Raw genomic sequence first — 27,438 nt, 5'->3', positions numbered from 1 at the left:
CCAGCTAGCTGTCCCAGGTGCCCATATTCCCAGTGGGAAGCTTTTGCATTAGGTCTGCTGAGGCAGAGGCCCAGTAAAAATTTAGAAGTAAACATTTAAAAAGTTGTCCCCCAATAACTCAAAACCACACCTTTTCTGCCCCAAACATAGTGTTATGAGCATGGGGGGGGGTTGGAATGGATTATTTTTATGGGTCACCTTTCCAGCCTCTGATTTGGAATCCTATGCCCTGGGGGCTGGCTCTGCTAGCCAGATGAATCTCCTTTGTTAATCAAATGGAGTGGCCAGGTAAGATGATGGGTCTTTCGGTTGCCCCGGCAACTGGTGAAATGGGCCAGGAAGATCCTTTTGTTATTGAAACTCTTCAGGAGAGCATTCCCCCCCCCCCCCAAGCCTAAGAGAGTTTTTGTGCTGGTAGTTTTGAGTGTGTTCCAGAGAATGGCTGGGACTGCAGACACGCACAGAGGCTATCCCTCTGCATCATGGCTATAGGATGCCCCTGCACCCAGATGGAAAAGCTGGATATTAGACTGCTGATGCCTTGAACCCCTCCATTCTTGAGCTTAGGTTGGAATGTGTGTAAATAAATAAACCATATTTCATAAAGACACCACAGTCTCCGCTGACCTTCTTCCCAAAGGAAACCAAACCCTGGAGAGGCGCAGGGACCCCCAAAATCTCACCGCTCTGAGATTGGGGGAGGCGCACACAAATATCCTTCCATTTCAGCTGTCAGAGATCCCTGGAAACATTTCTGTCAGTCTCCTGTTCTCTGCCCAATCAGCTATCTACGTTGCTCAGTCAAAACTATTGCTACGGCCAAGAGGTCCCCCCCTGACGAAAAGCTCTGGAGAGCTCAAAAAGTTGTTCATAGTTTTGTGAAATTTTGCTTGTTCCTAATAAGAGTATTGCCTGGCTATGGATTTTATTTTATTTTTTGAGAAAATGGACCAACTCAGCTTCTTAGGCCTTTCATTTTAGTTAGGGGTTTAGGGCACAATCCTGTCAAAGTTAATTGTTATTTACCTGAAAATTTCCAAGCAGTTTACAACATATTAAAAACATAAATAGAAAAATTAATGCCATAAAAACAGAACAAACAACCTCCATAACAACCACAGGAAGCTTTGCAGCACACGAATAGCAAAACAGCATCATCTCAGTCTATATCAAATGCCTATCAAAAAATTAAGCACTTTTTAGTTCCATTGACCTCAACAGGAGAGACATTTAACAATTAAAAATAGCTTTTGGTTGCAATCCTTTCCTGACTTACCTGGGAGTAAGCCCTATTGCTCCATGGGATTTACTTCCACGTAGACACATATAGGACTGCATGCACAAAAACTTATTTAACCACTCAGCAGAGTTTATGATGAACACACCCGAGACGTCCGACCTCCGCATACATGCTGGCAATTTAGAAATTGATCTGAGGAACTGCAGAAAGTTGCAGTCACAGCACATGTGCTCGTACAGACCAGGCTGCATAAACATGACTAGCTTAAAATGCAGCTTGGTTGTTCTTTTTAAAAAAATTCAGATTAAAGCTGGTTTGGGGGGAAAATGTATCAAAATGCAATATTTCATAAGAAGCAACAGGACAGATATAGACTGTGGTTAACACTGTGCGTACACTGCTTCTCAAACCAGCAAGCAGGAGTGTGTACATAGCCAGAGGCACTAGGCTGTCCTAACATTCAACTGCCTGAGGCAAGCAGCAAACTGGGCATGGGTGCACCTGAGGCAGAAAATCCCTATCTCTTTCCCTGTCAGTAAAAGTACAATAACAACAAAGAACTAACAGTTTGCTATCCTTTCATCACTACAATCAGCTGCTTGAGGCAGCCGCCTCTTGGTAGAGCCGGTCCTGTGCAGAGGCCCCAGGAGCCCATATAACAAAGAATCGAACATGTGGGATGTTCTTAATTTACAACTCTGTCTCCTGGCATCACACATGCTGGCTCATTGTGATGGTCCTGTTGCAGGCAAACTAACCACCAGTGACTATGTGGGCAGCTTTCAGTATTGTGTGTGGGCATGTGAGAATGTTTTATTTACCTTTTAAAATTTGAAATATGAGGGTATAATAAAAGGTCTTCCAAAGCACTGAGTATCTACTGAATAAATGTAACCTACTCCTTCCCCTCTCCATCCAGCTCTTTCTCATAAAATTACCTGCCCTTCAAATGTCTTTCTGCTCTCTCAAAGTCCCAGACTCCAGACAGATTTAAGAAATAATGGTGTGAAAGAAAGAACAGAGGTGAAAAACAGAAAGGAAAAAAAGGGGAGACATTTTCTGAGGTGTTTTTTGCAGGTGTGTTCTGCAACATGTCATTGACGCAAGAATTGTTGTAAACCGCCCAGAGAGCTTCGGCTATGGGGCGGTATACAAATGTAATTATTATTATTATTATTATTATTATTGATCATGATCATGATCATAGTAATAGTCCATTAGCAATAAATTTATCCCGGACCGTCGACACATCATTCTGCTTTATTGGGGAAATGCAGCCGTGAGGTCCTGGAAGCTAAATTTAGGTTGCTAGGTAGGATGCTGAAAGCCAGGACCTCCAAGGTGGCTTTCTCTGAAATGCTACCGGTTCCACGTGCAGGACCAGCCAGACAGGCACAGCTTTGTAGTCTCAATACGTGGATGAGACAATGGTGTTAGGAGGAGGGGTTTGGATTTGTTAGGTACTGGGGAACATTTTGGGACAAGCCGGGCCTGTACAAAAGGGACGGGCTCCACTTGAACCAGAATGGAACCAGACTGCTGGCACTTAAAATTAAAAAGGTGGCAGAGCAGTTTTTAAACTGACTGAGGGGGGAAACCCGACAGGAGCTGAGGAAGGTCCGGTTTGGAATAAACTTCCCTCCTGGGATAAAGACCAAAGAAGTGAGGAAATTTTAAAAGGGGTAGGCCTAGAAGTAGGCATTGTGAGAGCAGGGGCACAGGACATCAATTCACAAGGGCAAAATTACCACAGGCCAAACCAAAAGTGTCAAAGACACTTGAAGAGAGACACTGCTTACAAGTGTCTGTACACTAATGCTAGGAGCCTCCGAACCAGGATGGGAGAACTGGAGTGCTTGGTCTTAGAGGAGAGCATTGATATAGTGAGCATAACAGAGACCTGGTAGAATGGAGAAAACCTGTGGGATACAGTTATCCCTGGATATAAACTATATCGGAAGGACAGGGAAGGATGTATTGGTGGTGGTGTCGCTCTATACGTGAAAGAAGGCATTGAATCCAGCAAGCTCGAAACCCCGAAAGAGGTGGACTCCTCCACAGAATCGTTGTGGGTGGTGATACCATGCCCCAGGAGGGATTTAATACTGGGAACGATCTATTGTCCCCCTGATCAAAATGCTCAGGAAGACCGTGAGATGAGATATGAAATTGAGGAAGCATCAAAACTAGGAAATGTGGTAGTAATGGGTGACTTCAACTACCCAGACATAGACTGGCCGCATATGTGTTCCAGTCACAACAAAGAAGCAAAATTTCTAGATAGTCTAAATGACTATGCCCTAGACCAGTTGGTCATGGAACCGACCAGAGGGACAGCAACCCTGGACTTAATCCTCAGTGGGGACTTGGACCTGGTGCGAGATGTAAGTGTTGCCAAACCGATTGGGAGTAGTGACCATAGTGCTATTAAATTAAACATACATGTAACTGGCCAATTGCCAAGAAAATTCAACACGGTCACATTTGACTTCCAAAGAGGAAACTTCACAAAAATGAGGGGATTGGTAAAAAGAAAGCTGAAAAACAAAATCCAGAGGGTCACATAACTCGAAAATGCTTGGAAGTTGTTTAAAAACACTATATTAGAAGCTCAACTGGAGTGCATACCGCAGATCAGAAAAGGTACCGCCAGGGCCAAGAAGATGCCAGCATGGTTAACGAGCAAAGTCAAGGAAGCTCTTAGAGGCAAAAAGTCTTCCTTCAGAAAATGGAAGTCTTGTCCGAATGAAGAAAATAAAAAGGAACACAAGCTCTGGGAAAAGAAATGCAAGAATACAATAAGGGATGCCAAAAAAGAATTTGAGGAGCACATTGCTAAGAACATAAAAACCAACAACAAAAATTTTTATAAATACATTTAAAGCAGGAGACCGTCTAGAGAAGTGATTGGACCCTTGGATGATAAGGGAGTCAAAGGTGTACTAAAGAACGATAAGGAGATTGCAGAGAAGCTAAATGAATTTTTTGCATCTGTCTTCACAGTGGAAGATATAGGGCAGATCCCTGAACCTGAACTAACATTTGCAGGAAGGGATTCTGAGGAACGGAGACAAATAGTGGTAACGAGAGATGAAGTTCTAGGCTTAATGGACAATATAAAAACTGAGAAATCACCGGGCCCGGATGGCATCCACCCGAGAGTTCTCAAAGAACTCAAATGTGAAATTGCTGATCTGCTAACTAAAATATGTAACTTGTCCCTTGGGTCCTCCTCCGTGCCTGAGGACTGGAAAGTGGCAAATGTAATGCCAATCTTCAAAAAGGGATCCAGGGGGGATCCTGGAAATTACAGACCAGTTAGCTAAACTTCTGTCCCTGGAAAACTGGTAGAAAGTATTATTAAAGCTAGATTAACTAAGCACATAGAAGAACAAGCCTTGCTGAAGCAGAGCCAGCATGGCTTCTGCAAGGGAAAGTCCTGTCTCAGTAACCTATTAGAATTCTTTGAGAGTGTCAACAAGCATATAGACAGAGGTGATCCAGTGGACATAGTGTACTTAGACTTTCAAAAAGCTTTTGACAAGGTACCTCACCAAAGACTTCTGAGGAAGCTTGGCAGTCATGGAATAAGAGGAGAGGTCCTCTTGTGGATAAGGAATTGGTTAAGAAGCAGAAAGCAGAGAGTAGGAATAAACGGACAGTTCTCCCAATGGAGGGCTGTAGAAAGTGGAGTCCCTCAAGGATCAGTATTGGGACATGTACTCTTGAACTTGTTCATTAATGACCTAGAATTAGGAGTGAGCAGTGAAATGGCAAAGTTTGCTGACGATACTAAATTGTTCAGGGTTGTTAAAACAAAAAGGGATTGCGAAGAGCTCCAAAAAGACCTCTCCAAACTGAGTGAATGGGCGGAAAAATGGCAAATGCAATTCAGTATAAACAAGCGTAAAATTATGCATATTGGAGCAAAAAATCTGAATTTCACATATACGCTCATGGGGTCTGAACTGGCAGTGACCAACCAGGAGAGAGACCTCGGGGTTGTAGTGGACAGCACAATGAAAATGTCGACCCAGTGTGCGGCAGCTGTGAAAAAGGCAAATTCCATGCTAGCGATAATTAGGAAAGGTATTGAAAATAAAACAGCAGATACCATAATGCTGTTGTATAAATCTATGGTGCGGCCGCATTTGGAATACTGTGTACAGTTCTGGTCGCCTCATCTCAAAAAGGATACTATAGAGTTGGAAAAGGTTCAGAAGAGGGCAACCAGAATGATCAAGAGGATGGAGCGACTCCCTTACGAGGAAAGGTTGCAGCATTTGGGGCTTTTTAGTTTAGAGAAAAGGCGGGTCAGAGGAGACATGATAGAAGTGTATAAAATTATGCATGGCATTGAGAAAGTGGATAGAGAAAAGTTCTTCTCCCTCTCTCATAATACTAGAACTCGTGGACATTCAAAGAAGCTGAATGTTGGAAGATTCAGGACAGACAAAAGGAAGTACTTCTTTACTCAGCGCATAGTTAAACTATGGAATTTGCTCCCACAAGATGCAGTAATGGCCACCAGCTTGGATGGCTTTAAAAGAAGATTAGACCAATTCATGGAGGACAGGGCTATCAATGGCTACTAGCCGTGATGGCTGTGCTGTGCCACCCTAGTCAGAGGCAGCATGCTTCTAAAAACCAGTTGCCGGAAGCCTCAGGAGGGGAGAGTGTTCTTGCACTCGGGTCCTGCTTACGGGCTTCCCCCAGGCACCTGGTTGGCCACTGTGAGAACAGGATGCTGGACTAGATGGGCCACTGGCCTGATCCAGCAGGCTCTTCTTATGTTCTTATGTTTTTATGTTCTTATGTTCATTGGTTGTTCTGCGGTGTTTCCTCAATTTTATTACATTATTGCTGCCTGGAGGGGACAATCCCCCCACGCCCCAGAACATTTCTGGTATGACAAGGTACAGGATTTCAGCAGGAAGCAGCGGGATATGCACTGACTAGAAGCGAAGCAGCATGTCCACCTCACCATTGAAAGTGGGATCATGTATAACTGCCTCGATATCATTGTGAGCACAAATCATAATCAATGCACAATTAAAAGGACGACTGTTGGTGGTGGTGCTTAGAGTCTCCACATTCCTTCTGAATCTCCAGTGAGATGAGGAAGCTCCACCAGATATCCTCAAACTTCTCTGGCTTTTCTCTTTTCATATTTGAAACAAATCCTAGGCACTAGTGTTCTGCAATGCCCCCTACCCAGGCCCTTACGCAACATATCCCTTCACTTCTGGCCTTGCTTCTCAGAATGTTACAGCCAACAGTTTGTTGAACTTGGGCAGTATTCCTGTTACAAGTGCAAAGGACTTGGGGCATAGGCAATGGACTCAAATTTGCATAACATTTGTGCTCATTTATATGTATAGATACCTCAGGGAAATTGAGGTGGTTGGTGACTAGGGTGTCACCAACACTGCACTTTGCAGTTCACCCAACCGCCCTGTAAGTAAAATAGAAAATGCATGACCTCCCTCACAAGACCTAGGGGGCTCAGCCCCCTGGGTCACCTCCTAACAAAACCCCTAAATAGAACTTTCTTTAATCTCTATTCTTCACTTCTTAACAGGTGAAAGGAGAGATTGGCGATGTGGATATCTTGATGAACAACGCTGGGGTGATAGCCCCAACGGATGTGCTGTCGACTGAGGACCATGAGATTCAAAAAATGTTTGAAGTCAACATTCTTGCTCACTACTGGGTAATAGTAATCAAAGAATCACAGTATAGGCCTATTTTAAGACCAACTTTACAAGTACTTGAGTGTGTAATAAGATATACTGCCAATGGCTGCCAATATGGTATCTTGTTGGACCACATTCACACTATACATTACAGTCATGGCTTCCCCCAAAGAATCCTGGGAAGTGTGGTTTGTGAAGGGTGCTGAGAGTGGTAAGTGACCCCCATAGAGCTACAATTTTCAGAGTTGTCTGAGAAGAGAGACTGGCCGTTAAACCACTCTGAAAATTGTAATTCTATGAGGGGGATAGGGGTCTCCTAACAACTCTTAGCACCCTTCACAAACTGAACTTCCCAGGATCCTTTGGGAGAAGCCACGACTGTTAAAGTAGAATAATAGTGGAATGAATGCATGCTGTGAATGTGGCCTTAATCTATTGCAACCAACTTGGTGCCTTTCATATGTTTTATACTACAGCTTTCATGGAAGTGCTGGCAGGGGCTAATGAGAGTTGAAGTTAAAAATATCTGGAGGTCATCAGTGTGTCAAAGGCCAGTCTACTGTATCGACTTGGACATTTCCCATGAGTGCTACAGGGTGGGTTGGAATAGGCTGCTGTCATCTGATGTGACATTATACCTCAATGCAAAGCTGTAACACAGAACAGCCATTGTGCCTTCAGTCAAGAGTGCTTTATTTTTAATTTGTGCTTGGTTTTATATAGTTTTAAAAGTTATGCTGTAAATCATGCTGTTAATCCTCTGGGTTGAAGGAGTGGAGTATTAAATTAAATATTTAAATAAATAACTATGGGAAAAAGTAAAGAGTTACACTTGGATAAAACAAGGGCGGTGAGGGCTAAACCTGCCCTCCTCCTTCCCGTGATGATCCCAGTAATATTTAAGAATCTGCACAGTTCTCCCCATTCTTCCACATCAGGGATGGGGTCCCTGTGGCCTTTGATCATAGAATCGTAGAGTTGGAAGGGGCCTTTAAGCCCATCGAGTCCAACCCCCTGCTCAATGCAGGAATCCAAGTTAAAGCATACCCGACAGGTGGCTGTCTTAAATGCCTGATTTTCTTGGACTCCATTTCCCATTAGGCTCCAAACAGCATAGCCAATGGTCAGATTTGATGGGAGTTGTAGTCCAGCAGGAGCAGAGAGCCATAGGGTCCTTGTCCCTGATCTGCTTTCTCAATTCTGTTTATTGGCCGTTCTCTAGACTATGTGACTGAATGTTGGCAGAGGGTTTAGATATTATTTTCTTCCATTTTTTACAATATTTGTCTACTGCCTTCCAGTCATAATGGTTTTCAAAGTAGTTCACAATAATAAGATTACTTTACAAGTGGTTATTATTAGTGGATCATGTCGGGCTCACGGTGATGTATCTAGAATTGCAGGTGCTGTCAATGCAATCTAATGATGGTACCTTGTTCTGCCTTCTTCAAAGATGTGGGTAGGGGAGGAACTCTTTCCCCAGCTCACCAGATTTTCACGCTACCACAATATATTAGGCATCTCATAAATATAATAAACAAACAAACAAAGCCTCCTACTCCCTAGACCTCAAAGGAGCCACCATTCTAGGTAAATAGAGCTGATTTCTATTTCTGTTATACTTTATTTGGTTGTATTATTTATTTAAAATATTTACAACCCACCCTTCATCTTTGTAGACACAAGGATGGGTTGGTACAATGCATACTGGGTGAGATATAATGTCAATGATACAAATTACTTAAGGTCATTGATTTTATTGGGTCTACTCTGAGTGTGACTAGCACTAGATATCACCCAGTATGAACAAAGTATAACATAAAATGATAAAACAATAAAACCCACGTCAAAATAAGTAAAGGCAGCTACAATCAAACAAACCAAAACAGCAGCAGCAGAGCAGGTCAAATAGTTGTCACGTTAGTAAAACATTAAACGGCGGACTTCTACAGAAAGCTAATTTCCCCCTCTCTGTTTACTTTCAGACCACAAAAGCGTTCCTGCCAACAATGATGAAGAATAACCATGGCCATATTATCACCGTGGCTTCTGCTGGAGGCCACATAGTGGCTCCTTTTCTTGTGGCTTATTGGTGCGTATGGCAGAGATGTTGCTAGTCAGCAGAAATAAGATAAGTAATTAAAAATAATGCTTCATTTGAACTAAATTTGTGGGTAAATTTAAGTAAATGTACCAATATAAAGCCAATTGATTATATGGAATCTTACCTTTTGAGAAATACACCTTAAAATTAGAATACTTTAGGTTGTATTCAACTTCCCCTTCCTCTCCTCTCCTCTCCCTGTGTGTCCCTAAATCTGCTCTAGAGGATCCCCTAACCTCTAGAGTAGATTTTGAGGGTGTGTAGGGAGCAGCCGCATCAGTCAAAACAACAGTATAAGACAGAGATATAGAAACATAGGGTGGGGATGGAGAACCTGTGGCTCTCCAGATATTGTTTGACTCTCATCAACCCCAGCCAGCCTGGCCAATGGAAAGAGATGATGGGAGTTGTAGTCCAGCAACATCTGGAAGGCCACCAGATGCCCATCCTTGACACAGAAGGTCATGACAAAAAGAATGCCTTCCCGAGTGCTCTCACCAAGTCTACATCCCACACACATAGGGACGAGAAACTTGAACAGACAACAAGAGATACGAAAACCAAACAAACCTCAACTATAAGAATTAAGTGGTGTTCTCATTGTGGACTTGACAGGTAGTCTAAAGAAAATTCCCATGACCCCTGAGATTGCTGAATGGATGATGATTTCACTGAATATCCAGCTCCCCATTTACCAAAGTGTGCTTCCAATAGCTGGTCAGCAGTTGGATGACAAAACATCAGCACATACTATAAAATTAACATGTGGGCATGAAGTGAAGGAACCCTACAATCGATCTTAGAGTACATTCAATCAATCCATATGTGGATCTGTGGTGGTGAGAGCTGTCAGCTCTATAAATTACTGTATGTGATGTATGAATATTTGTGATGTTGTAAATGATCATGCAACCACTAATCCATGTCTGAAATTTCTCATAGCTCATCCAAATTTGCTGCTGTCGGGTTTCATAGAGCTCTGACAGAAGAGTTGTCTGCATTGAGGAAGAATGGGGTCAAAACGTCATGCATCTGTCCTATGTTTATAAATACTGACTTTGTCAAAAATCCTTCTTCAAGGTACTGTATAAGGAAGTGGGACATTGGCCTTTAGAAACCCTGTCGTTAAAACTGCCTCTCTGTAGTGTCAGTCCTTTATTCTTTCCCCTTTCTTCTAATGGCCACTTCAGAGAGCCCCTCCAGAGTGACATCCTTTTCACTGCGTATTCGTGATTATCTGTGCTCATGATGCTAACAAGGAAGTCATATGTGATCACACTTTCAGTACTATTTGTATCTACAAAAGTTTTGGGGTGGTCATACTACTTCATTTCCAATCAGTGGATGTCCCTTAACTTCCTGCCAAAATCGTGTAACTTTTATACCACAAATATTCTGTGTGGTGGTTTTTGTTTTTTGTCCCAATTTATTGTGCTGTAGCCCCCTCTGGACAGCAATAATGTGACAGCATTGGGGAAGCATTGGTGAACAACTAATAGAGCAGAATAGATCCATTAATGCACTATTTTGATGCCAAAAACATGTTGCAGGATACACCTGCAATAAAATAACAGTCTGGAAGGGCCCAGTGTTGTTTAAAAATAATAGTTTTGAAAGCTCAGTCTGCCCCTTTCCCCACTCCAACTTTCATTAGTTCCTTTTCAGCTTTAAAAGAGACTTCAGGAGATCTGATCATCACATGTAGTTTGTCCTTTAGTGTGTCAAGGAATACACTTATACATTTGTTACAAGGATGCCACCCCAGTACTCTCCCTGTGGTGAGTGATCCATGATGTTTCAATAACATTTAGAAAAGTGTGCCATTAAGACTGCTATATTGACTTTCCTGGTGGCAGCTGGAGTAGGAGTGTAGCCATCCTCATAATGAAGGTGGTCAGCCTACACATAAGAGCTTTTCAACATTATAGCTAGGTCAGGGATTACTCATCACTGGGATGCTGCTTCCAAAGCTTTCCCATAGAAAATATAAAGAACTGGCCCTGGGATAATGCACCTTTATTTTGTGGATAATGTCCTGGAGCGGGTTGTGCTCTCTTATACAAGCTTATTTGGTTAACTATACCCTCTTCTCTTGTATTTTGACTTTAATTACCTTTATACCTTATAAACATTTCTGGATTTGGTCCAGGCCTATATGTGACCATAGGCTCAGTACCTAGCTTGGTTCCAAGCCTTGATCTTGCAAAGAATCTACAACTATAATGTCATGGTTTTCTTTACCTTCAGATTAATGCCCGCTTTGGAGCCTGAAGAAGTTGCAAAGCAATCAATCAAGGGAATACTAACCAACAAGAGAATGATTTTCATCCCACCATTCCTGAAAGTCAGTGTAATGCTGGATAGGTAAGTATGGTGAACCATTAAAGCCAACTTGCTCCATTTTTTTTATCTTTTGGTCTAATTAATGTGTCCAGTGGGTTGCCTGTTGCTTTCAGAGTATTACTTCTAGGAAGCGCAGTGACAGGGAACATGTAGCCTTCCAGATGTTGCTGGGCTATTACTCCAGCCATCCTTGACCACTGTCTGGGGCTAATGGGAGTTGAAGTCCAACATCTGGAGAGCCACAGGAGGCCCACAATTGAAGTAGGCAATCAATAAGGCGACACTAATATATTCTCTTCATCTTCCCCCCCACCCAGGTTTCTTCCAGTTCGTGGAGCTGCAGCTTTGTGGAGGCTGAATGAACTTAAATTTGATTTTACCATTGGATACAAGGATAAAGAAAACTAAGGAAATGGGATTCTTGTTTTCGTTCATTATTAACTCTTTCCATTAAGAAACCTGTAGGAAGTAGCTCCATGAACATATCAATATATAGATGGAATGGTGAACACGACTTTTCTTGCAGTTGCAATAATGTCCTATCTCTTACTCAAGAATTGTGGAATCCACACTTAGTTTCATCCCTCTCTTAACAAAGAAATTGCAGTCTTTTACTTTATGAAATGAATGAAGTCCCTAATCTGATTCTCTCAGGGAGAAATGCAGGATGTCACTGAACAGTGGCTGAGGGTTCCCCTTCTACAATTTTCCCCTTGAAGTATTAAATAACTCAACAAATCCCAAAGATATAATGTTAGAGGGAGATAGGGAGGTATGCCTCCCTCATATTATAGATTGGAAACTGTGGTAGAAGGACATTAGGATCAAACTTCATGCTACGTTAATAACATCTGGTTGCCTTCATTTTTTCACTCATGTGATCCTTTGTTTTGTGCCTGTAAAATGCGTGATGTTTCATTCGTGCTTGCAATTGATTTAATGTTCTCCGCTGAGTGTCCAGGCACAGATCTCACGTAGTGTGCCTGGCTGATGTTAACAACAACAATAATAATAATAATAATATTTTATTTGTTAGTCGCCCATCTGTCCGACTTAACGGACACTCTGGGCGACTTACACAATATAAAATACAATATAAAACATATGCATACAACAATCATAATATTAACATCAGTTCATCTAAACCATCCTTCAATAATACAGCATAATAGCAACCCACCCCAGAGATCCCATAGGCCTGCCTGAATAGCCAGGTCTTTAAGGCTCGGCGAAAAGCCATCAGGGAGGAGGCATGTCGAAGGTCAAATGGAAGCAAGTTCCAGAGGGTGGGGGCCACGATCGAAAAAGCCCTCTCTCTGGTCCGCACCAGACTAGCTGTTTTTACCGGTGGGACCGAGAGAAGGTCTTGTGAGGCTGATCTTGTTTGGCGGCATATTTGGTGATACTGGAGGCGTTCCTTCAGATAAGCTGGGCCAAAACAACATCTGGATGACGTCTCTCCTATCAAAGCTTTTGAAGCCAACCTTTGCCACTAGTATTTCTATTTGCATTACATCACTTGTTCCTCTTCTAGCAATTAGTGCCTTTGTCAGTGAATAAATAAGAACGTAAGAGCCTGCTGGATCAGGTCAATGGCCCATCCAATCCAGTATCCTGTTGTCAGAGTGGCCAACCAGATGCCCATGGGAAGCCCACAAGCAGGACCTGAGTGCAAAGAGTGGTTTCCAGCAATTGGTATTTGGAAGCATACTGCCTCTGCCTATGGAGGCAGTGTACAGCCATTATGGCTGGTAGCCATCGACTGCCTTTTCCTCCATGAATTTGTCTAATCCTCTTTCAAAGCCATCCAAGTTGGTGGCCATCAGTGTCTCTTCTGGGAGTGAATTCCATAGCTTAAAAAGCATTGCCTGAAGAAGTAGTTTCTTTTGTCTGTCCTGAATCTTCTAACATTCAGCTTCATTGAATGTCCAGTGTTCTAGTGTTATGAGGGAGAAAAACTTTTCTGTATCCCCTTTCTTCTTGCCACACATAATTTTATACACTTCTATCATGTTGCCTCTTACTCGCTTTTTCTCTAAACAAAAAGCCCCAAATACTGTAACCTTTCCCCATAAGGCAGTCACTTCATCCACTTGATAATTTTGGTTACTCTTTTCTGAACCTTTTCCAATTCTATAATATCCATTTTGAGGTGAGGCGACCAGAACTGTACACAGTATTCAAAATGCGGTAGCACCATAGATTTATATAACGGCATTATGATATCAGCAGTTTTATTTTTAATACCTTTCCATATGATCCCTAGCATGGAATTTGCTTTTTTCATAGCTGCCCCAACACTGGGTTGACATCATCATCGAGCTATCCACTACGACCCCAAGGTCTTGTTCCTGATCAGTCATTGACAGTTCAGACCCCATGAATGTATATGTGAAATTAAGATTTTTTGCTCCAGTACTTTCTGCTTCCTACATACACTTCATTCACTGATCCCAGAGACCTTGAGCTGACCTGGAAAATCCTACAGGTATAGATTTGCTGTTGATGGTCCTGACATTGACTCCAAAAAGCAGATCAATGTTTCTTTTGTGAACTCTGCCGCAGGTACAAGAGAACAGACTGAGTAAAAGAGATGTCTCAGGCATGAACTAGCTCTGAAACTGTACTAAGACCTGTAAGAGGGGCAAGTAAGCTTTGGCCCTCTAGATGTTGTTGGACACCCAATTCCCATGAGGCCTAGTCAGCATGACCAACAGTTAGGGATGATGGGACCTGGAGCCTAACATCATCTGGAGGGTGACCAACAGAAGTTTCCCCAATGACAAACAAGATCTTCTTGTGTATGAAGACAATACTGCCCTGGCAGGTTTTTTTTAAAAATTAAGAGACACATGATGGTATTGTGTCATGGCCACATAGCACTGCTATTTGGAGCTGTCACTGACATTTGAATTCCTTGGCTTAGAATGCAAAACAGTGTTTTGTTATATGAGTGTCATACAAGGCAAGCCTTATTCTCTGACTTGGATTTTAATTTAAGCCAAAGAAAAACTCATTTGTTACTTTCCACCCACCCACTCCCTCCAACCACCCTCTTGCCCACCTGCTTAATTTGCTGTTGATCTGATTGTGGTGGTGAGGGAAGGAGGGAGGTCTTTCTGTTTGCCACCTCCATCACTGGTGCCTGTTGCTGCTGTGGCAGTGTGCCAGGTGCCAGGGCAACTGGGAAAAGTGCATTGAAAAATCAGTGGGCTTAACTACGCCTGGAGGGGAGAACCACCTGAGAGCAATATGTGCCATTTTGGGTTCTGTGATGGACGAAAGCAAAAGCGGCTCATCTGGTAGGATGGAGAAAACACAGCAATAGCCACCTAGGTGTGGTGTTGCTGCCACCTACTGGGAGGAGGGGAGGCAAGGGGGCAGCAAGGAGGAGCCACATGGGGGCACCCAGTGGGATTGGCTGTCAGTGCATCAGTGCCGCCCCAGCCTTACCACCTTTCCTCCTTGTAAGCAGCAGCAATGCCACTTCTGGGAGGTTATTACTATGACTCTGCCCCACTGGGTGAGCTGCTCCTGGAAGAAAGGTGGGAAATAAATGTAAGGAAAGGAGGAAAGTACATGACTATGGCCTATTTGTATATCAGTAAGTAATATGCTTTTTATGATATTGTACTTTTAATACATATTTGAGATGAAAAGTTCATAGGATTCCATTTGTAGGTTACTGACAAGGCGTTATGCATCACACCTCTGAAGAACTGATCCCAATATACACCCTGAGTGAAGGCATTTATTAATTTAACGTTCTTTTCCTTCATGTCTAACAGTTGCATCAAATTTTACTTTAATGGCCTTGTCCAAAGCCACCAAGGCACGCTCTGGTAGAATTCTGTAAGGAAGAGAGAGAGATATCAAATTATAACCATCTCAAAAGCTCAGAATCTGTTAAGACTTGACTTGGTTGCTTGTCTTTCATTTTGACCAAGGCGTATTTTTATTCTAAATAACAACTCAAAAATCCATCACACCATTCCTAAGTGAACCACACCTACCTTTCCAGCAGAAGGCTGCACTTCACAAACGGTGGAAGAAAAATCATTTTTTGGTTGCAAAGTATTCCATCGATGAGTTTATTTGCAACTTTGTCAGGCTCCAGAACAGGCACCAGGCTGGAGTTAAATGAAAACGCTCATTGAAGTATTGTTGACAGAACCAGCCATTGTGGGAACATGGCTGCTGAAGCTTAGCTCTAACAACATAGTTGTAATAAATTGCCAGAATGCTTGTTAAATATTTTTAACTTACTTCAATCCTTCAATTTTTTTTAAAGAAGGAACTGACACTTTCCTTTGGGGCTAAGCCATGAAACGAATTACATGTGCCCAAAGAGGGATGTAGACCGCAATACTAGCTCTCTAGGCCTCTGTATTCAGCCCCTGAGACTCCGCTCCAGCCACCTTCTCCTCCCCACCATTCTCCTCATTGACCCTACTTTGCTCTCTCCTTGAATGTTTTTGCTTGGTTGGAATGTGTCCCTGAACTATAATAATGGGCAGCATTCAACTAATGCAATCCATCAGCACAAGGATATCCACTTGTACAACATGGCTCCCCTCTTCCTCTCTGTCATGGGCCTCGTGGAGAATTCTTGGCAGAACTGGTCTGGGGAGGAGATCTGGGACCCGGGGAAGGGGCCCAGTGATCTAGGAGTGTTGGGTGAGGAAGTTGGGGAAGGGCCGAGTGATCTGCTGACTGACAGACCTTGCCTCGAGCTGTCGGCCAATGGAGATGAAGGGGTTGAACTATCAGTCCATCCCCTTGCGCAGCCTCCAGCAGCCATTTCACCACCAAGCCAGTCTCCTGTTGTCAACCCACCCCAAGCCCAGGAAGGGTGCTGGAGGTGGAACCGGGATATGATATGGCTGAGTTGTCTCCGCCTCCATCATCACAGACCTGCTGTCAGATGCGCAGGCACGAACAGGCTGAGCCCGCTAACCAGCCTACCTGTAGGAATGGTGGCTTGGGAATGGGTAAGCAAGCGAAGAGACAAGTTATAGGCAAGTAGCCGTGCCCACCCTATCATTTATAAGGGAAACCCAGGGGGCATGTCAAGTGTTGCAGCAACATCTTTGCTTGTGTAGCCATGCTGCATAGTGCCTTGCATTGATCTCAACCCTATGTGCGCTGTATTCTGATCTGTGTTCCAAATCCTGTGCTAGCCTGTGGATTAAAGACATTGGCAATAATTGAGCTGAAAGGCCCAACTCCAAATCTGTCCGTGGGAGCTAGGACGCTCCCCCTGCATGCACTCTGCACTCTCCCCAAATCTGCTCTGGAGGGTTTGGGGAACCCCTAAAACAGATTTAGAGGGTGTGCAGGTAGGGAAGTCCCGGTGCATGTGTGGAAACCCTTCTGCTAATACTACTGAGACTTAGCTCTACTTTGGATCCAATCTAATCTCTCTTGCTCAACGGGATGGAGTGATATGTATAGGTGAGTGTGCATGTGTAGAAATCCCTGCTTTTGCCCCTTTTCCACCCCTGCCTTACATGCTTACCTGGGAGTAAGCCCCACTGAATTTAGTGGGGCTTATTTCTGGCCCTGGGTAGACATGCACAGGGCTGTGCTATTAGACACATCTTTCTTGAGCAGGAGCAGCTGTTTCAAAAGGGGAATTTCAAAAAGGAGTTTCAAACTGAGTTGACAAGACGATACAAGAGCCTTCTCATCACGTACCTTGAACTTGGATGTTTTATAAAGCCGGTGTTGATAAAAACTGGACAAAGGCATGACGTTTTGATCCCATTCTTTCCCAAAGCAGACAGTTCTTGAGTGAGACTTTTATGAAACCCAACAGCAGCAAACTTGCTTGAACTAAAGGGCGGCGGGGGTGGGGGGAGAGTAGATTTGGGAGATCTTTGAAAATATTTCTCAACTAATCTAATACTAGGTTTACCTAATATATGCACAATATGCAGGCTTTTAAAATATAACCACTATCAGTGAATTTCTAAAATATATAAGATTAGAAAATTAATAAAGAAACTTACAGCAGAAAATCACTTATATTTGACCAAAGTTCTCCACAACTCTGAAACGGATGCCTTTTTCTTCTCATGTATGCCAACTTCAAGGAAGGGGACTCTTAGCGCCCGCGTTTAGCAGAATAGGCCTATTGCTAAGATATATGCAGAACCAACCAAAGCCAGTTGGGGGCCTGCTACAAAAAATAAAAAATCCAATTTCATCTTCACACCCACGATACAAAAAAAAAGAGGGTCAGATGAAGATGCACGAGAGGTATTTCCTTCTTTTTCAGTCCAATGGCAATGCAGAAAACCCCCTCAAGTTTTGATTCATTTATGTGAAGCAAATTGTGCAGCTGGGGGTGGGAAGTTAGCTGTGCTGAAAGTCACCCTTTTTTTTTGCTAGAACTCAAGTGTGAAAAAGCACAGACCACAGTGCGAATGGCTAATTTAAAACTCATTAGTACCAATTTGGGGAGCTGTATGAATCGCTTATTAAAGATCACACAGTATATAGAAGAAAGTGATGGACTGTCTGATAGACTGTAGACTGTGGAATGGTAGTGGATATGTGCAGGGCAAGTTTATAACCAATAAACATGTGAAAATAATATTTTTCAGCAGTGATTTTAAGGGTATGAAGAGCTACCCTATTACTTTTATTTACTATTTATTAAGAATATGTACATGCTGGCCATTACTTAAACTGGTATTAAACAGATAAAGGGTGCTGAACATAGTTGCTATATGTGTGTACTATTATTGTCTTGGTACAGGCATGGGGAACCTCCAGCCAATGGGCCAAATTATGCCCAGTGGGAGTCTTAATTTGTCCAGTGAGGCCGTTTCCCCCAATCCATGACCACCTGTAGGATTGCCAGGTCAGAAGCATCCCAAGCCCTGAGATTTCAGAGGCAGGCCAGAGTGATGTCACAGGGGTGGGCTTTAGTGATGTCACAGAGGCGGGCCTTAGTGAGTTATTATCAGGAGACTTCTGTTCTCCTCACAGAGCTAAAATTGTCAGAGTAGTTTAACAGTCCCTCTTTCCAGAGGACTCTAGGAATTGTAGCTCTGTCAGGGGAATAGCAGCTCTCAGCACTCTTCACAAACTACACTTCCCAGGATTCTTTGGGGGAAGCCCTGACTGTTTAAAGTGGAATAATAGTGGAATAAATGTATGATGTGTGATGTAGGAGTGGGCAGAGCTTGGAAAAGTTACTTTTTTGAACTACAACTCCCATCAGCCCTAGGCAACATGGCCACTGGATTAGGCTGATGGGAGCTGTAGTTCAAAAAAGTAACTTTTCCAAGCTCTGGCGAGTGGGTGGGAGAGAGAGAACAATCCTTTGCGACTCTAATCAACTCCCTGCCTTGTAAGCCATAAAGCCTCCACAGAGTTCTTTTGATTCTTTTTGGGGCCATTATTCTACTGCTAATTTTAGCAACTATCTCCCAGAGCCAAACAATATGGCGGAGATACCATAACAGCCCCCAAAGCATAAGGGCACACAGACTGTACCTGTATGTTGTTGTTTTTTTACCAGTGGGGCATATAGCAGCTTTGGGAGGCATTTCAATGAGAAAATAGCACCAGAAGGAAAAGGTAACACCTCTCCCATGGAGGGATGGGGGAGAAAATCAATTTAGTTTGCATTTAAAGCTGAATCTATCAAATGTACACTTTCCAAAACACGATGAGACCTGAAACACGGCCATCCTTCGAAATTCTCACTTAACCCAAATTTCTCCAACCAAAGTTTACAAAAAAGTATACATTAGGGGAAAGTGTGAATAAAAATGACTATATTAGAGAAAATAGCACACGTGTTATATTAGGAGAAATTGCTTGCAAAAATGTGTGTATTAGTGCCAACTGCATATAAAAATGTGTTCATTAGGAGAAATTTGCGCTAAAATGTTGAAGAATTTTCATGAGCATGTTTTTAAATGGCTGCAGAAATGTGGAGAACTGGATTTCATGTTGGAAAATGAGAAACTGAGAGGACTGAAACTCACAGATTTCCCCACCCCTATCCCCGTACTCTGGTCCTGATCTTGATCCCTTCCCTGTAGTTGCTATTTGCAAAAAGAGGCGGAGATGCAGCATTCATGGTCTCTGTTGCAATATGTAGTTTGGCTCCCAGAAGCCTCTTGCTGCTTTGTGCAATCACGAACACAGATCTGTTCTCCTCACTGGCATATGTTCAACTGAAATGCCCTTTCATTGAGCAACTCCGCTGTATTTTACCCTGCCAGCATTTCTTGGAGTGCGTGCGTCAGTTACCATTCCACATCTGTAATCACTGCTGGTGTGAAAGCTTGTTAGCACTTTTTGGGGGGGGATGTTGGATTGTCATGTGTATGAGGACCTTATGGTGAGGACAGCCACACTCCCGCTTCTGTTTGTTCCTTGCCTGAGCACAACCCAGCCATTTTGTTTCCAGAGGCTCAGACAATACAAATGTGCCTCCATTCACTCATTTCCACCTGCAGAATGCCGGCCTGGATTTTAGCAACCCAGTTAGGAGTAGGGCCCTCACAGAGTGACAAGTCCCAGAGTTCCCTGGAAAGACGTACTGATTGTTAAACCACTCTGGGCATTGTAGCTCTGCGAGGGGAACAGGAGTCTCCTAACAACTCTGAGCACCCTTCATAAACTACAGTTCCCAGGATTCTTTAGGGGAAGCCATGACTGTATAAAATGGGATAATACTGCTCTGAATGTATAGTGCAAATGGGGCCAATGTAGTGTTTATATTGATACTGAGCTCAAATTATTAGTCAGAGGGATGTGCTGTTATTTAAAAACATAGGGTGATATGCAGAGATACTCAGAGAAGACCCACTGAAATCAATGGTATTTGGGTATTTATTTAATTTGAATGCCACTTTCCCCCAGAAATGCTAATGATTAAGTTGTATATGAATGCCTTAATAAACAAATTGATTAATGTGTCCAAAACAGCTCACAACACAACAGGAGATATACATATCAATCCATCATTACAATAATGGTCTAATATGTATTAATTTTCAAAGTATAGTATGACAGTGAAAATGAATAATTCATTTTGATAATATGGACGTAGCATTTTAAAATCATTATAAAATAAACTATCAAACGTTCAAACACATCTGTTGACTAAAATGCAACATAAATTAAGCCCATTGATTTCAATGGGTCTACTCAGAGTATGACTTTGTGGGATATCACCCATAATTTCATTCTAGTCCCATCAAAGCAAACTTCAGTGTTGACAACCACCACAAGAAAAGAGTCTCTATTACACTTACCAATAAGACACCAGGAAAGGAACTGCTATGTGTCCGCCAGCCGATGCAACTGTGACAATATGGCCGTGGTTATTTTTCATCATTGCTGGGAGGAAGGCTTTTGTTGTCTTGAAGTAAGTTTGAAAAGAGGAAAAGAAACATCTTTAGAGGCCCATGTTGCAGCTGTTTTTTAATATTTTATGTTACATTATGGTTTATTTATATACCGCATTTGGCCCAAAGGCTCCCAAAGACACTAACAGTGTATTAACACAAAAGAAATATGCAACAGAAGTCGAAGAGAAATCAAATCAACCAGAACAATATAAAGTAGCAAAATCACCAAATACCCACCAATCACACTGGATATGTGTTTTTCTGAACCCCTTCTCCAGGTCCCTGCTCTGAGGGAGGCTTGCAGCGTGATGACAAGGGAGAGGGCTTTTTCAGTTGTGGCTCCCCATCCATTTATTATTTACATTTGTTTATTTATAAATATATTCGAATACAGCTATTTTGTTTACAAAAAGTTAAAACAAACAATCAAACAACCATACAATAAAAACATCAATAATATGGTAAAAACAAAGGTCAACTGTTGCAAAACGGCATCTTCTTATTTGCCTGCATAAACCTGGTGGAACAGAAAGGTTTTCAGTAGGTATGAACCGGCCCGTACACTACGGTCTACTACGAAGGCCCTCCTCCGGGTTCCGACTCATAGGGAAGCCCGGAGAGTGGTGACAAGATCTAGGGCCTTCTCAGTGGTGGCCCCCGAACTATGGAATGGTCTCGCCGAGGAGGTGCGCCTGGCGCCGACACTATCATCTTTTCGGCGCCAGGTTAAAACCTTTCTCTTCTCTGAGGCATTTTAATTCCTGTTAATTCTAATTTATTATATTTTGATTTTAGACTGTACAGTTTTTTGTACAGTTTTGTATTGTGATATACTGTACTGTGTTATTTTTATTGTATTTTTAATGTTCACCGCCCAGAGAGCTGTTGCTAGTCGGGCGGTATATAAGCTTAATAAAATAATAATAATAAAAAATTTAACGTGAAAGCATCTATGGAATACACTCCCCAGTGAGGTCTACCTAGTGCCTTCATTTGACATCTTTTCTGTGCCAGGTAAAAGCTTATCTTTTCCCCCAGTCATTTGATACACTGAGATTATGCTGTTTTGATTTAGTGTACTACCAAAGCTTTTTGTGGCTATATGGGGGGTGGGTGGGTTATTGTTTGATTATTCTATTTTATAATATGATATATTTACTTCTGTAACTTACAGTGTTGTAAGTTGCTTGGAGATCTTTGGGTAACAAGTGACTAATGATACTACTAATACTAATACTAATGTAATAGTACCAAACAAGAGATGGATTGATTCCATAAAGGAAGCCACAGACCTGAACTTACAAGATCTGAACAGGGTGGTTCATGCCAGATGCTCTTGGAGGTCGCTGATTCATGGGGTCTCCATAAGTCATAATCGACTTGAAGGCACATAACAACAATAGTCTACATTCATGCTCTCACTAAACACAGCTCCCCAGCATTCCATCTCTCTCTTGGAAACCAGGTTAACTTTCTCTCACACACACATACACACCTGGCCAGGTTAACTCACACACCAAATCCGGTTGCTCCAGTCTCTCATCTAGGGATAAACTCATCCACAGCCAATCGTCCATAGGGACTTCCCTCAACTTCATCACACCCTGAGGGAGTGACTCAAACAGCCCCCCCCCCCGGTGGCTGGCCCACTGGGGAACCACACTAACAACAGTGGCCTCCGAATAAATCAGTTTTCCCCTTGGAAACCAGCTGCAGCTGTGGCAAAGTGCTCTTCATAGGCAGGGTGGGTTGGCCAAACGTCCAACTGACTACTGTTCTCCAGGTGCAGCAGAAAAGGACTGAGAAGGCTAAAGTTGGTATCTAGCTTCCAGCCTGCAACAGTCCAGTTACTGCTACCTGCTTCTTTTCTCAGCTGATGGTAGCCTCCAAAAAAAGAGAAATAAGCATTCTATGTTCTTAAATTTAGAAATGACCTGTTTTAAATACAATCTATTTATAATTCATCTTCTATCTTGTAATTCTAGGGTTATTCCTCTGCAATATCCCTGCTTTCCTTCCTTGGGTTGTAGGACATTCAGAGCAAGCTTTACAGGCAGTTTCCTTTTGAGAGATAGCACTAAGGAGGCTTTGCAACCATCTACTTATTTACGTGCATTGTAATCAGGTGTTACAATGCACGTACACAAAAGCAAGTACACAGGCAGTACTAGAAGTAGCACAAAATTCCCAACAACGCGAGTTAAGTCCCTCTCACTTCTTGCCCCTAGCAACTATATTGTTAACATAGCAAAACTCAAACTGCTTCTTCTATCCTAGTTATATCATAAAATGAGGGACAGCCAGTATTCTCATCTCACATTTGGAAAATACAGTTTGGGATTGCGTATTATTCTTATTGTATATCAACCATGTATATACTTAATTGGGAACAGTGTATCGGGCATGGTTCATTTCTTATTTTCATTTATAACTATAACAGTGTATTGGCAGATTTTATCTTGTAGTTAAAGCTTGGATGCCTCAGCAATATTTACCCAGTGGTGAGCGAGAACGTTGACCTCAAATGTTTTTTGTATCTGCTTGTCCTGGGTGGAAAGGAGATCTGCTGTTGCTACTACTCCGGCGTTATTCACTAAGATGCTAACATCTCCTATGTCTCTTTTCACCTTTTAAAAAAAGGAACAGAAATTAAGAAAACGCAGCAGTGATTAAAGGTACAGTCACAGAAGCCACAATTGGGCAATATCTTTATTAGCACTAAACAAAAGGTCACAGAATAGTCGGCAAGTCTTTGAGTTCTCAGAACTCTTCATCAGACTGGAAATTATATTATATATTTAGACAATTTATATACCGCTTACATTTAAATAAAACTCTAAGTGGTGTACAGCATAAGTTAACACATCTTAAAGAGCAAATGCAAAAAAACCAACACAGTCTATAAAATATAATTATTAATTGAACATTAGATAAAGAAGGGAGTGGGCGGTGAGGGGGGAGAGAGATCATGAAGAGCAAAATTAAGTAGCTCGATGCTACACAAGCAGGAGACCTTACCTTCTCTGCAGCGCTGTAGATCTCCTCCTTGAGGCTGCAGTCCACGACAAAGGCATGAGCGGTGGCTCCCAGACCTCTGCACCTTTCTGCTGTTTCCTCAACACCATGCTACAACATGTGGAAAGGTAGAAATATTGCTCATTTCTTTCCCTTCTGTCAGCTGTATGTGACAGGTGCCAGACTAGGACCTGGGAAACCAGGCTTCAAAGCTTCAGTCAGCTTACTGGGTGACTTTAGGCAACTCACTGACTTTCATCCTAACCTACCTCGCAGGGTTGTTGCAAGGATAAACGGGCAGGGATAGAACCATGTATGCCACCTTGAGATTCTTGGAGTAATAGTGGGATATAAATGTAAGCATAAATAAATACAAAAGGGGATGGTTTAATATCTGGATGGAGAACCTGTGGCCTTTCAGATGTTGGTAGGCTGTAACTCCCACCATTCCTCATCACTAGCTATGCTCTCTGGGAAAGATGGGAACTGGAGTCCCAAAAATAGCTGGGAGGGGGCACAGGTTCCTCACCTCTGGTTTAATATGAGCGAGGTCTTAACCCCAGACCCTATTTTTCAACGTCAGTGCTCAACCTTGAAACACAGGAAACAGCAAAAAAAGAGGAGCATGTGCAGAGAGCTTTCCTTTTGGTACCAAGTAACCACAATCCAGACATGCACATCAGAGATTGGATGACTCTCACATTACCACTAGCAGTGGTCAAAGGGGCAAAAATTGCACCCAGCTCCTGCTGCTTTGTCACACGGTTTTGAGTTTCGGGTTTTGGATTCTGCACATAGAATTGGACAGGCATAAGGTCCCATTTGGATGGCCTATCCCCACATGAATGGGTCTGCAAGCCTCCATTTTAATTTCTCACAGTGCCCCAGAGTGACACTATGCCAGGTGCTCCTGGACATTTTGGTAAATTTATATGGCAGGTCCCAACCACCTTTGGAGTGCTACTGCTGCTACCTAGTAACTCTGAGGGGTGGCATCAGTGTAAAATGGGCCCCACAGGGACCACTCTGACCAGGGCCTTACAGGCACATTATATGGAAAAAAGTAGATTGCCCTTTTGTACCTGGTACATGGAGGCAGCCATATTCTGCTCCGTCTAGGTAGGAAGGAGCGGTATGTCATAATATTCTGCTACATCTAGGGGCTTGTTACTTAAAAGGTTTCAAAAAGCATGGGAAGCGCCATGTTTTCTAAAGCAGCTAGAAAAGGTTTAACTATTATACTGTTCTTCAGCCTTGGGTCTCCAGATGTTGTTGGACTACAACTCCCATCATCCTTGGCCATTGGCTAAGATGGCTGGGGATATGGGAATTGTAGTCCAATAACGTCTGGGAGACCCAAGGTTGAAGAACAGTGGTTTAAAAGAAAGAAAGAAAGAAAGAAAGAAAGAACTAGGGAAGCCCTTGAACTACGGATATAAGGAGGCAGCAATTTCCACTCCATCGTGTGCTCGTTGCAATCAGTGCTGTTTCCCTTCTGCTACAGTTCAGCTTCTGCTAAAATCAGCATTATTCATCTCACTATCTGCTGTGCCCAAAACTTCAGTGGAAGGAAAATGTCAAAAGCAATGCAGAAAGCAACATAATTATTTATGTAACATTTATGGACTAAAAAAAACAAACAAAAACAATGATAGTGAATACCACTCATCTTTGCTTGCATGATTTCTGTCCTTATCTTGAGCAAACATGTGAATTGTGAAAATCTCTGCTCCTTGAACCACCTCATAAAAATAATCATAAAATGTAAATTAGAGTGAACCGTCTAACCCTCATATATGCATTCTGATCTGAACATAATCCATCACATACTGGCTAGGGAGGTTCGCTTCCGATTTTGCAGTGCACTGAAATCCTCCCCCATCTGCCTGAAGAAATGGGGTGTGGGTTGGGAGTATGTTTATTTATTTACTTGCAGTATTTGTATTCTTCCCTTCACCTGAATCAGGAGGCAAAAAAGAGAGGAGGGAAACAGCTCAAAAAAAGGGAGGAGAGAAACTGCACAAACTGGCAGGATTTTGGAAGTGGCAGATCATCCACACTCACTCCTTTCACCACAGTTAGGGTTGCTCTGTCTAAAAAAATCTCTGATGATTGACAAGGGCAGTATTCAAATATTTCACTCTCATCGCAAACAATTTCACTAACAAAAAAATGAGGGCCGTGTTGTCATTGCACTGCATCTACAAGAGAGGCTTTATCGTCAACATAAATCCAAACCATTTGAAGACCTATTCCAAAACTGGCTGGACTCCAAGTGGCCAGAAAACGTTCTTTTTATCATCCGTATTCTGTAACGCTTCTTATAAAAGAAAGGCAAGCATGCAATGCACAGTTTGGTTACAAAGAAAGATTTCCCAAATACTGCCAAAGAGCAAACATTATGGGCATTTTTAATTAGAGAGTAAACCCCATGAACGACCATACTACCTTGAACACGCCCCAGCTTGTCTGATCTCAGAAGCTAAGCAGGGTCAGGCCTGGTTAGTATTTGGATGGGAGACCATCTCAGAATACTGGGTGCCGTAGGCTTAGAAGAAGGCAATGGTAAACCACCTCTGAATACCTCTTACCATGAAAACCCTATGAATATATCCAAAAAAGATGCATAGGGTCGCCATAAGTCGTAATAGACTTGAAGGCATACAACAACAACAAACCCCATGAACCACAGCATAAAGATGCACATGTTTATGCCACAAGTTGGGCAGATTTTACTCTTTGCTCTTCCCAGACAAAGAACAGAAGTTCTCCCTATCCAAAACAGACACAGGGTGTGACTCTAAGCATATTTAATGCTGGAGCACATCCATTGAAATCAAAGGGCTTTCTTTCCTGTTAAACAAGGATAGGGCTGGCTGTAAAAGACCATCATCATGCAGGAATATCTGGGAATTTCTCATGCACACCCTGTCATTATTTCCATACAGCAGTTTTTCTCCTTCCCGCAGTAGTGTTGTGGCAAATTTAGAAGTGCAGGGTTCCTTCATGATGGTCACAGCCATGCCCCCCCATTTTTGCTGCTGAGTTGAGAATAAGATCCTTGTTAATACCTTCTCCCACAACAACAGACATCCCTGGGAGCCAACAAGCATGAAAGGGAAGAGTGTTAGCTACTGAAAAGAGTCTTCTCAGTGGCTGACTCACCTCCTTTCACTCTACTTGGCTCCAATCAGCAGGAAAGGACAAGGAAGCATGTTAGAACACACTTTTCAATGGCCAACACACAATCATGCTGATTGGCTCATAAGATGCTGAAGATGTAGGGACCCTGCTGGGACTCTGCTCCCAAAAAAGTCAGGCGTCTAAGACTCCCTGAGACCCTGGATGACTACACCCCTGCCTTCCTGTTAATTGTCCCATTCAAATGATCTGTACCTTGTTTAGATCCCAGAGAACCAGTTTGCTTTGACGTTTGGCAAATTCATAGGCAGTGAGTCTTCCAATGCCATGTCCTGCTCCAGTGATAAGCACAATTTCACCGTTGACAGATTTTCTTTTCACAGGAATAAAAAGTTTACCCAGAGCTTCCAAATATGAATAGATTATGATGACTACAAGCCAGAGGAGATCCAGTAGGAGATTCATTTTTCTTCTGCCGCCACACTCTAACCTGTGACTCAACTGACAGTTGGAAGGACTTTG

At 42.6% G+C, this 27,438-nt stretch overlaps 2 protein-coding genes across 2 annotated transcripts in view; one reads left to right on the top strand and one right to left on the bottom strand.

Annotated features, from left to right (window-relative positions):
* LOC133363744 (estradiol 17-beta-dehydrogenase 11-like) overlaps positions 1-17,219 on the top strand; it is a 23,238-nt gene extending 6,019 nt beyond the window's left edge. Inside the window, exons 3-7 of the mRNA XM_061583072.1 lie at positions 6,822-6,953; positions 8,922-9,028; positions 9,983-10,120; positions 11,288-11,404; positions 11,701-17,219. Coding sequence (XP_061439056.1) covers positions 6,822-6,953; positions 8,922-9,028; positions 9,983-10,120; positions 11,288-11,404; positions 11,701-11,791 — 585 coding nt within the window. The 3' untranslated portion in view covers positions 11,792-17,219. The remainder of the gene's footprint in view (positions 1-6,821; positions 6,954-8,921; positions 9,029-9,982; positions 10,121-11,287; positions 11,405-11,700) is intronic.
* Positions 15,001-27,438, bottom strand: LOC133363743 (estradiol 17-beta-dehydrogenase 11-like). Its single transcript, XM_061583071.1, has 7 exons — positions 27,172-27,438; positions 23,779-23,886; positions 23,256-23,387; positions 20,665-20,771; positions 17,081-17,218; positions 15,397-15,513; positions 15,001-15,233 (listed from the first exon to the last, which is right to left on the bottom strand). Exons 1-7 carry the CDS (start codon positions 27,379-27,381, stop codon positions 15,143-15,145), a joined length of 903 nt encoding a protein of 300 aa, XP_061439055.1. The 5' UTR covers positions 27,382-27,438; the 3' UTR covers positions 15,001-15,142.

This window comes from Rhineura floridana, chromosome 9, assembly GCF_030035675.1.
Source record: "Rhineura floridana isolate rRhiFlo1 chromosome 9, rRhiFlo1.hap2, whole genome shotgun sequence".
NCBI lineage: Eukaryota > Metazoa > Chordata > Lepidosauria > Squamata > Rhineuridae > Rhineura > Rhineura floridana.
Note: the sequence above shows the minus strand (reverse complement) of the source record. Positions and strands in the feature narration are given on the sequence as shown.

What these genes read in the sequence shown, in the direction of transcription:
- LOC133363743 (XM_061583071.1), bottom strand. Translation starts at nt 27,381, where the DNA reads ATGAATCTCCTACTGGATCTCCTCTGGCTTGTAGTCATCATAATCTAT. An exon ending in TTCTCTGGGATCTAAACAAG is followed by an intron (nt 23,887 to 27,171) that starts GTACAGATCATT and finishes CACATGTTGTAG; the next exon opens with CATGGTGTTGAGGAAACAGC. An exon ending in CCTTTCCTGGTGTCTTATTG is followed by an intron (nt 17,219 to 20,664) that starts GTAAGTGTAATA and finishes GCCGCCCTTTAG; the next exon opens with TTCAAGCAAGTTTGCTGCTG.